This window comes from Rhinichthys klamathensis, unplaced genomic scaffold, assembly GCF_029890125.1.
Source record: "Rhinichthys klamathensis goyatoka isolate OS25496 unplaced genomic scaffold, OSU_Roscu_1.1 h1tg000407l_1, whole genome shotgun sequence".
In the NCBI taxonomy this organism is placed as follows: Eukaryota; Metazoa; Chordata; class Actinopteri; order Cypriniformes; family Leuciscidae; genus Rhinichthys; species Rhinichthys klamathensis.
In genome coordinates this window covers 1445073-1457061 of record NW_026606908.1, presented here as the reverse complement: position 1 = coordinate 1457061, position 11989 = coordinate 1445073, and the positions used below count along the sequence as shown (strand labels likewise).

Here is an 11989-nt window from a genome sequence, read left to right as displayed (position 1 = left end):
TCTTCAGTCACATTCACTACTGCCAGACTTATTATTCAAACAGAATAACCATTAGTAAGAGGACAATCAAGTTTCAATAAAAAAAAACGGTTAAGGGTCTAAATACTTTCTATTTTACAGATGTCACTTTCTATTTCTATTTTAGTGACGTTTGAAATAAACCATCCCAAAATACACTCTCCTCCACATTTTCTCTTCATTTATGAGATCATTTAAGATTTCTCGAACTTTTGTTCTGCCAAGAACTGATAAACTCTGGCTGAAACGTATAAAATCCTCCATGTTTTCATATTCCAGACAGACATCAATATTAGCGTCACCTAACCAAGAATAGAAGCACCTGTCAAACACCCGTTTGTGTTGATAATAAGTCATTATAATACATACACTTGTCTTGGATTGGCTGGAGTGATATAGAACCACGGTGAGCCGTAACAGAATCCCTTACATTGTGCACTTCATAATGTTTATGCAGCGATTACTAGTGTCCTCAACGTTTACATCATTTTAGCTAAGATTGTTTATGATGACGCAACAAATGTCTGATAGCTCCCAGCCGACCCAGGCCCACTGATATTCTTTAAAGCCAAAATTTAGCAGGAACTACACAGACATGAAGACTTCAATAGGCACATTCTGGCAAATAAAAGCCTTGTATCCTGCATTTTGCATCTTGTTTTGAATTTATTTTCTCTGCCATTGAATATTGCTTGTTTGATGTGGCGCCAAGTTGTTTCGCTGAGAGCTTAATGAAAAATTTGGTTCCACTAAATGTCGCTTTTAATTCTTTCTGTAATAACATGGAATTTGGGCAAGTCACTTGGCCCATGAAAGATGTGTTCCATATGTCACATGCACCCTTAGTGGTAACGTTTTTAATTATCTGTTGGTCTGACCTTTACAGAGGAAACCAGAGCAGCTTGATCTGTGACCTTGAGGATATTATGGGCCACAACGATCACATCCTGTGACATCCAATTTATTTGATGGCACAATCTTAAGCCTAAATCTGATGTAAACCTCTGAAACCAGTCCAAACACAGTTTAACTGCGAAAAAAGAAAGAAAAAAAGGCCAGTAATTGGCCAGGAGAATTAATATATCCCTCTCAACAGTTTATGATAGAACGCCTCAAAAGGCAAAGTAAACCAATCAACAGCTTTAGTGAAGAAAAGCAAAATTCACTAAGCAACAATATAGAGTAGTGGTTCTCAACTTTTGACTTGAAGGCCCCCACTGTCCAAAACTTATTCAAAGTCCCCTTAAATACGCTAATGTTTCCTTTTTGTGTGTGTGTCAATATATCAAATGAATATATATAGTTGAGAACCACTGATATAGAATATTATGAAACATTTAAATAACTCAAATTTAAGTAAAACAAATAAAATAATTTAAGAGCATAAGAAAAGAGTTTATTGAATGCATAGGTAAATTATATAAATAAATAAACACACACACACACCTACCAATACCTTTTACTAATGACCCATTTACACAAATTCCATTAAAAGAATAGTGGTATCATCTACTACAGATTCAAATACACTTCCACATACTTTACCCTCCATACAACATATCACTTACCTAATCGGTCACTTACCTGCAGTTTTTGACAACAGAAGTAAAGCAATTTTCCTATAGTAGAGTTACCATGCCATGAAGTTCAAGTCAAGCAAAAGACAAGTTCTTAATGCTGTCGCTCGAAGCCAGGATCCACTACTGCTGCCCCTACTGACAGCATAAGAAAACATGAAAGACATTCTGATTGAAGGTTAGTTTTTCCAGAGATTACCAAAAAGAAAAATATATATAAAATTAATAAAAAGTAATGTGCAAGAAATTCTTTGTTATCTTTTGGTCAGGAACATTTAATCTTACACAAAAACACACCACAGTCCAGATGTGAAGAACAAAAGTGTTTATTTTAGTGAACCTTAAAGATCAGAATAAATAAAGGGTGAGCGTTTGTCTGTGTTATTCTTCTCTCTCATGCAGAGAATCATAGTGTCATTCCACAGTACCTCCTGGAGGGTTGCTACTTCAAACTTTAAATAATAAAATTGCCTTATTCCTCCACTATCGTTTGGTGCCCAGCATGGGGTTGTAGTGCATTCTTTTGTAAACCTGTCTAAACAGACTTCCTCTCAGGACCGAGTGCTGCAGAACATGGCCGCTCCTTAGCTGACCATTAACAAAACACAGATACTTTGTCCAAAAAGAGGCTTTGGTCAAATGATCCCTTAAATATTGCCAATACTGAAAAAAAAAAAAACAAAAAAAAAAAAACCCAAAACCCAAACAATTATATATATTAATTAATAATTCCATAAATTACTAATAAAATCATCACAGTTGATGTGCTAATTCAAAGATTTATCATTTCAGACAAGTAAACAAAATCATGTACAAAGTTGACAAAAATAATATGAACACCTGCAAAAGCAAATACATTTGGTATACACAACAGATGACCCCCCTCACACCCCAAATAATCTGTTCAAATCCAGGGCTTTAAACACAAAAACAGTCTTATAATCAAGCCGGTTGAGATGTGTAAAAAGCAAACAATAGGCGTTGTGTGAGCGCCAGGCGAACAGCATCGTCTCTCATTTGAACTTCAGGCCCCGTGTTGGCCTTTCTAAATGTAGTGCCGAGAGAGTGAGGAGTCCTACGAGCGTTCCTGAAGTCAGCGGGCTGTGCAGCCAGAGGTTGGCAGGTGAAAGGTGAGAGATAACGGTTAATTTAGGGAGGGTGACCTTTCTGTGGTCCACAGAAGCTCGATGTAGGGCCATTTGGTCTGTAGACAGCGCTTGACTGGAGTGTCGTCTGTACGTACCATGGGGTCCTCAAAACCCATGACCAAAGCAGTGCCCTCGACATAACTCACCTGGTGGAGAGAAACACAAGGGGTGAACATGCAACACATTGGCATACATCCAGTCAACTTCCTGACCCTCTAAATAAAACCTGGCGCGTTTCTGGAAATGCCAGGGTTTCTCTCTCTGTATGTGTCTCATTAGAGACCTGGCCTCCTGCTATGACATCATCAGACATAAGACAGTCGATGACTTCCATATGGAGGGCGTCATATTGCGGAATCTGCCCTTGACAAAGTGTCACGATAAACATGCGCCCTCATTTTTCTGAACATTCTGTGTTGCTGTTATACATTGTGTTACCCAAGTGAAACCTGTAAATCCATTCACTTATATAAAGGCCGCATGTGTGTTTCACAAGGTCTAATAGTGCAGTATTGAGTATGATGGGAGATCCACTGACTCCTGTTGACCTTTAAATCCAGGAATTAAGCTTCGCTGTCCACAATCATCAAGACTCAGAGACATCCCTTCACACAGAGAAAAACATCACTCACCAATCAACTTTTTTTCCCCTCCAAGTTCATTAGCATTGCGTAATTCAACCCAGTCTTGAGTAAAAGCCATAAAGCTCTACGGCACTCCCTCTGGTGGCAGCCACAAACATCTCTACACCAACATTACCAGTCTATTATGCAGTGAGGCTCAGACATGCTGACAGCACAAATCTCTCTGTTCAAGTCATTGGGAAGCAGATCACACACTTGCAAGACTCCACTTGTCATTTTTCTTCTAAATGGCCAACTAACCTCTGATCAACCCTGTTTCAGCAAAAAAGTTGCTTTTGTCATCAACCATGAGCGTTGCATTCATCGGTTTTCCCAGAGTTAAGAGAACTATCCATCAAAACAAACACATTGCTCTCTGTAACTACAGAGAGACAGATTGATTAAAGAGTGCAAAAGCAGCAAATAGGCAGGTGTAGAAAAGGATGTTGAGGGATGATCTTTTGAACTTTAACCTTTCAGATCTGAACTTTGAAGATCTATACTTATTTGAAGCTTACTATACTTCTACTATTACTTCCATACTTTTCAAGCAGCCCATTTTTCCCAACCCGACCATTCTTCATTTTACAGTTGTACTCTAGCTTTTGGCAGTAGAATGCAGCGGAAGGAAGGGTGACATCTTCTAGCTGACTAGACTGTAAACTATAACCAGCCATTTCCAGGCCCAATAAAGCGCTACAGTACATCTTGTTTGAAGGCACACATTCATCATGGCTGCCAGTCAACTGTGATTGTGTGGAACAGTGAGGTTATCCATGTTAGTTAGAATATGCCTTTCATAAAACTTGTCAACACTCTTTGTATGTTTACTTGAAATAATCCAAATATTTCCACTAGCCTGACAGATTTCATGTTTTGAGTTTTTTGTTGTTGGCATATTCACCTGAAGATAATAGTCTACTGTTGGTCAGCTTGGCTTTGTGTTCAGTTATGTCTATATATATATATATATTTTTTTTTAATATTTCTTTATTTTCAGACCAAAACAAATGCACATGTGCATAATCAGTCTTGCTGTATACACAAGGATTGAATAAAAGAAGTGACTGAACCAGTACCACATCAAGGACTGATTGGTTTCCACACTTTTTACCAATGAATTTCCAATTAACAATGATTTTCTGGAGATTGCACTCACATGTTTTGCTGTGCATTTCTAGTTCACAGTTTCTAGTTGAGTACAACTAGAAAATCTTAAATATCTAATAAACTAGGAATATTCTGGAAAGCATTTAAATCCGGTGGAAATCTGCAGTTTTCTCTATGGGCAAAGATTCAGTCCTTGCAAACATCTTATGCAAATACAGAAAAAACTATATTGTGAAACATTATTATAATTCAAAAGAACAGTTTTCTGTTTTAATATATTTTAAAATGTAATTTATTCCTGCGATGGCAAAGCAGTCTTCAGTGTCACATGATCCTTCAGAAATCATTCTAATATGCTCATTTGGTACTCAATATTTTTGTGGAAACTGATATATTTTTCAGGATTCTTTGATAACATGTCAAAAGAACTGCATTTACAATGTTTGAAATATAGAAATCTTTTGTAACATTAGGGGTGACCCCGAATAGTCGAAGATTCGATGCTTCGATAGGAGGAGCCTGATTCGACTACCAATCTCACGGTCGAATCTTCGCAGATGTGTTATTAAACGAGGATTATGTCATTTTGGCTATATGAGTGTGCTCAATGTCTGATTTCACATAGAACTACCGTTTTTCTGTCAATACGTTAATATACAGCCTATTATGATAATGCTGTCAATAAAAATGTGCAAAGAAAGAAGCTTTTAATAAATATTTTTTAACGTGCGTGCAGCGTGAATAAATCCAAACACCCCGTGACAGATTTAAGTTTCACTTTTGATCCGTGACCGACAGAGGAGCGTCTTGTCGGCAGGGATTTAAATCTTTAAAAATGTCTGGGATAAGAAAATCTAAAGATGCACACCATCAGAAAGGATATTCTCCCAGGCTGGATTTAGCATCAGGAAAACTATGATCGCACTTCTGCCGGCCAACGTTAACAGGTTGGTTTTCCTCGGGACATTGATTCTAAAACGCTTAACGTGAAAAAAGCTTTTAAAACGCTTAAATGGCACTTTTACGTGCTTAATGTATGTACACAGTAGGCTACACACCTTAAGAAACCATTCCATGTGCAGATAAGCAGATGAACCCAGAATATGAACGCAACCCGTTTCTCCTATAGAAAGTCACGTAAAGCTTTTTCTTTAACGGTTTTCTATGGGAGGAAAATGCTTAACGTAGCCTATAATAAAACGCGTTGCGTTCATATTCTGGGCTCATCTGCTTTTCTGTAGGCTATATAGTATGCTTTATTAATAAGGTGTGTACAGAATTTGATCTTTTAATATAACAGTTTTAGGACAAAGCCGTTAAACGTTTTTCATGTTAAGCGTTTTAGAATGTATTTTATCCGTGCACACAATGTGAAAAGACTCAAACGGACACAGGCCGAGTGAAAGACTGGATTGTGTTTTTTCGATCAGGTATGGGTACAAGTGATTTCAAAACATTTCAGCCGGTTCTAATTTGATTTTTGGATACTGTGAACACGTTTAGCTAAAAAGACTGCCGCTCCAGTTTAGCGTTTATTGTTGTTTCTGCAGTTAAAAAGACAAAGTTGACAATCCTGGTCATACTTTCGTTATTTTAATAATTTCTTAATAATTTCTATTTTTATTTTATTAATTGATCACTCGGGGTGATCTAATTTAACTATTTGTGACTTGTGTTTTGAATATTTGTTCCCCTGCACTTTAGGCATTTTGCACACATTTGTTCTGCTTCTTGTGACTTGATTCTGACTTATTTCATTTTGGTTTTTTATTTATTATAAATGTATATTGTGTTCTTAATTGTTGATTATTTTTCAGTGCATCGATGTTGCGCTGTAGGCTTACTTAGAGCATGCTCGTACAGGCAATTCAGCCGATTTAATTTGATTTGCATGTGAAATGCAAATCCTATCTGCAGTGTGGCCTTTCTGCAGTTATTTATGTTATTTCTTAGTTTTATTGATCCAAAATGTTTTTCTACATTTTCTTCTATATCTTTGTGTGATGTTCTGTAGATCGCGGCTTTAAAATGTTAAAGCCTCGCCCCCTCCCCAACACCACACACATGATTCAACTATTAGTCGACTATAGGCAGGACTTGACGAATCTGATTCGACTATGAAAATCCTTAGTCGGGGACACCCCTATGTAACATTATAAATGTCTTTACTGTCACTTTTGATCAATTTAATGCATTCTTGCTAAATCAAAGAATTAATTGGGACATGAAGCAGGAGTGCTGGAGGAAGACAGAATGAGATCAGATCCCTTTGGATGATTATATGACTTAAGCAGAAGGGAAATCTGGGCTTTGGCTTCAAATGCCAGTATGGTCCGTGTTATGGCCAGGAGCTCCTTACATTTGCAAGGTGTTTGGTTCCTGAGAAAGGGCCCCTGTGAATATACGAGTGGCACAGAGGAAACCTCAACAACAAAGGCTGCACACTTTACTGCTTCTGGCTAATGCGTTTTCCAGAGTAAGGAAGAGTAACCTGTGTGTCCTCAGGGACCTGATGTGGCAATTCCTACCCATTACCCCTTAACTTCTGTCAATCTCTTTCTCACACACATGCACTTCCGCTAAGAAGCATAGGTCACACACACTCCTTGATAAATTAATGTATGAGGTCGGCGGGGTCCTTTAGTGATTAAGGATGGCATGTGTAAATATCATTAGCACTCTTTATGGGACATAAGACTGGCATGATACATGAAAATAATTCACAATGGTAAGAAACGCACAGAAAAGACATGAGATGAGAATAAGTACTTGAAACAACATCAGAAAGCATAATAGAGTCTTTGTTTGAATCTTTTTTTATTTAAATGCTTTTTTGTAAAAAAAAAAAAAAAAGGATTGGATTAGATTAAATAAAATCAAAAGTTAGTACAAAAGAAGTTATAGCAACTGCTAAAAATGTGAACAGCAACAAAAATAATAAAAGTTTCAATATTCAAAAAAATAATATTCAACTTGTTCCTTTTTAAAGCATATTTAAAAGTTCTAGCCAGGTTTTTCAATTTAATATTGGAGAGCTTGAGAACCAATGGAGAACATTATTCAAAATATTTCCTTTTGTGTTGCACAGAAGAAAGAAAATTTCATATGTGCTTGGAACGATGGGTGAGTAAATGACAACAACTTAACCCTCTGGGGTCTAAGGTGTTTTGGGGTCCTTGAGATGTTTTGACATGCCCTGACATTTGTGCTTTTTTCAGTTGCTTATAAACATATTAAATGGCAAAAGTGTCATTACACTCTATTTAGCACAAACAGGGCTACCATAATATGTGAGCAACATATATGTACATGTTTGTATTTTTGAGAGAATATTGTTTATGCATGGTTATTGAAAAAACAAAAAATTAAAGTTTCTGAAATAAGGCCACAAAACACATACTAAATATGTGTCCACAAGACTTTTGACTAATGGATGTTGTCGCCAAGAGTTTTGGCTTCAAAATGATCTGAAAATCATCCTGCCTAATCATTCACATAAAACAATAGATTGATTTAAATTTTGCAAGACACTTTTTGTTTGGAAAGGCAATATGCGAGGGGGGCGTGAATGATCATGAATAATGCTCTGATTCACACCTGAGAAGACAATGACCCGCATAATGAGCTGCATAATGAGCCTTTCATTCAGGTGTGTCACTGAGCCACACGAAAGAATGCAAGGACAAAATATATATATATATATATATATATATATATATATATATATATATATATATATATATATATTTCTATATACACACACACACTACAGAATTGGTTCGGAGTTGGAAACATCTTGAAAAAAATTCTTTTTCCAAATTGTATAATATCCATGGTAAACATTTCTAGTAATTGTGCAGTTAATTCTCATACTGTATTTTCAGAAAGTTTTGGAATATGTATCCTCTCCCAAAATTGTTCCCTAATAAAACACAATAAAAATAATTTAAACAGAAGGCTTATATTGACCTTTTAAGATTTTGTCTACCTTGTAAATATTTGTTTTGTTATTTTATTAAAAAGGTTACAATTACAACAATTACAATTTTAACAATATTTCAAGTGAAATCTTACTTTGTAAAAAATAAAGTATACTTTTTACCATACGTATTTCAAAGTTAAAGGGATACTTCACCTCTGGAAAGATGAATGTGTATTTAAAATGGGTCATTTATGTAGAAGAAATGTGAAATTATTTTTGAATTTGGAGCTTTCTAGACTGGGAAAAGCCAGAAAATTTATTTTTGGCTTATGTGGATGAAAGACAACAACTCCCAGAATGCACTTGCTTCGCTGCCCTAGAAGGCCACGCCTACCGGTAACGGAGCGCAGTAGTTAAACAACAAGTGTAGGCTACTAGTGAGTCTCCGTGATGAGTCTCCCCGGGATTTCGAGATCGCCCAAAATGTCCGGGATTCGGCTTTTGCGTTCTACAGTCGCAATTCATTATGTTTACTGTGGCGAGCAGGACGAGGCCGAGGGCGTGATTACTGATGAGAGACACCTGTGAGACGCACCGGTCTCGTATCTCTCATGGAGGAGCGGGAATTTTCTAAGCAATATTAAAACGCAACCGATCACTTGTTTAGCGCTCATGTAAAAACTACATTCAGATTCACCAATCGGAATGAATTCAGTTAGATTGAAACAAAAGGTGTACATGTAAACAATGAATGGCAACTGCAGAAAGCAAAAGCTGAATCCCGGACATTTTGTACGATCTCGACGGCCGGACATGTCCAGGAAAAAGAGGATGAATGGTAACCCCTAGCACTCAGCTTTCTCTTACTAAGTTACTCAGCTTTCTCCACAGAACAAGAGCCTGCTAGCTTAGCTTCCAAAAAAGATGTCTGACACTATGTGTACATTCTGTGAGTGAGATCCCACCTAGGGGTGTGCGATATCACGGTTTTTGATCGTGGACGATTAAAATGTCTCCACGATCTGCTTTTGAAGAAATATCGTAGTATCGTGCATTTTATGCAGTTCTGGCGCCGAGCTCCGTCTCAACATACAACAAATGTTAATGCAGAGGAACGGGACACTGCGGTTCACAGAAGTTCATTATTTGCATGTGCTTTAAAGCCTTGCTGGTTAAACATGTAATTCACGTGCTGATGCGCTTTTCTGACGTGTGCTTTCTGAGCACATACACCCGAAGCACACGGGCACTAAAAGCCTGTCTAACAGCGTCTGTTTACTGGACTACGTTATAAGTTATCTTTCGAGTCTTATTGCGCTAATATTGTCAAATACACACAAGGTTTACATAAACAAAGTTGGTTATGTCTAAAGTGAAAGCAAACAGAAAAAAAATGAGAGAAAATCTGCTTGTCAAATGCGTGTTAGACGCGTCGCGTGCAGCTCTTAAAGCGACAGTAGCCAGTTAGTAAACAAGCTGCCTCTTGTCCTTAAAGAGATAGTTCACCCAAAAATAAAAATTCTGTCATTATTTACTCACTCTAATGTTGTTCCAAACCTGTATTAATTTCTTTCTTCTGTTGAAAATAAAAGTTATTTGGAAGAATGTGGCTAACCAAACAGTTGCTGGTCCCCATTGACTTCCATAGTAGGAAACATATGGAAGTCACTGGAGTACAGCAACTGTTTGGTAAGCCACATTCTTCCAAATTACTTTTATTTTCAACAGAAGAAAGAAACTTATTCGGGTTTAAAACAACTTGAGAGAGTAAATGATGACAATTAAAATGTTTGGGAGAACTATCCCTTTAATGTTAATAAAACAACAAAACACAGAGGAAATCACTCACTGCTCTTGACTGAGAACTTTAGTAGTAGCTTTAATAATAATCAATGTATAATTTATACAGTGAAGTCTATGTTGTGTTTTATTTTCGTATTTGTTCATTTAGCCTAATTACTTTCTTCAATGCTACTGTTAAATACCCCTACTGTAGCTGAAAAAATAAAGCACTGTTTATTTCATTTGTATATTAAGTTGTGTATGCTTAATGTGTATCTTTGTTCCTAATTCTTAATAACAAAGAAAATAATGATAAAGATTTTTATCTTCGCCACTTTGGCCTAAATGTCTGCCATTCTTTTTTCTTTTGTTACCTATAAGGATTTTTTTTTTTAAAATAGGGACATTAGTTTGGCTGTAATGCTCAGTCACTTGCAAAATAGTAAAACCAACATGAAAAAGAATCGTGATAAAATCGTTAATCGTGATTTTCCTGAAAAAAATCGTGATATGATATTTTTGCCATATCGCCCACCCCTAATCCCACCCTCTATTGGCGGGTTGAAAACATGCGGAACAGCTCCTTCTACTGGCTGTAGTCTTTAGCCTCTGGCCAAAAAAATCCTCCAATAACGCAAAATGACAATTTTTGCGTCATCGGAGGATTTTTTCCAGACAAAAAATACATAAATCTCTCGTCTCAGGGGGATATGAGGGTGGAAAGCACGGTAATTTGAAAATACTACAGGTTTTCTACTAATACAAAGCTTAATGCTAAATCCTGAAGCATCCCTTTAAGGATTCATTAGTTTGAATATAGCCTACATTGGAACAAACACTATAATAGCATCTTAGCTGATGACTTTATTTTTGACAAAACATACTATATATATATATATTTAACATATGAGCAGAAATTGGCAAACAAAAGCTTTTTTGATGTGGCAGTAGTCTGTATGTAAAAACTGTAGTCTGTAGTCAGACTACTGCCACAGTAAACAGTAGTCTTTTACAGTAAAAACTTTATAATCTATCCAAAACTAGTCAACGAAATGTCTTTCATATTTCGTCTGTAACATATCGTTTTTATGATATATTAGGGCATATAAATGTTAATTTGCAGTTTAATACGTTGCTTATACAAAGACATTTTATTTCTTTGTTTCGGTGGTGATGGCGCAGTGGATAAGACACATGCCTTTGGTGTGAGAGACCCGGGTTCGAATCCACTGTGAGACACCAATGTGTCCCTGAGCAAGACACTTAACCCCTAGTTGCTCCAGAGGCGTGCGACCTCTGACATATATAGCAATTGTAAGTCGCTTTGGATAAAAGCGTCAGCTAAATGAATAAATGTAAATGTAAATTTCAACATATTTCAGTCGATTTTTACTCATCTCAGTATAGCAATATAGTTTGGTAAAAGCTGTTCATTCATTCACACACAGAAACGCGATTCATATTTAAACAGTCTTTTTGCGGTTTACAGACACTATTTCATATTGCGATTAGAACAAAGCACTTAAGAATAAAGGACTTATTATTCAATCCTCAACTGGATCCATTGATCCTCGAAATGAAAATAAACCAGCACTTCTGAGGTAAATTTTCTTATTAACAACCAGGATTATTATTACGATAGTACTATTCCTCACAGCGTCTCAACATAAAGTACATGAATCTGATTAAACTCGGTGTGTTGTTCCAGCTGATGTGGGCGTTCACAGGTTTGCATGTATTGCCTCAGATAATTTGCGTTTGCGTTAATGTGAACACGCCCACGGGCTCTCTGTGGGCGTGTTCACATTA

General features: G+C 36.7%; 1 protein-coding gene across 1 annotated transcript in view; it reads right to left on the bottom strand.

Moving 5' to 3' along the window:
* Window positions 1-2360: 2360 nt before the first annotated feature.
* Window positions 2361-11989, bottom strand: part of mindy3 (MINDY lysine 48 deubiquitinase 3) — a 52378-nt gene continuing 42749 nt past the window's right edge. Inside the window, exon 15 of the mRNA XM_056234837.1 lies at window positions 2361-2889. Within this exon, the coding sequence (XP_056090812.1) occupies window positions 2740-2889 (150 nt within the window). The 3' untranslated portion in view covers window positions 2361-2739. The remainder of the gene's footprint in view (window positions 2890-11989) is intronic.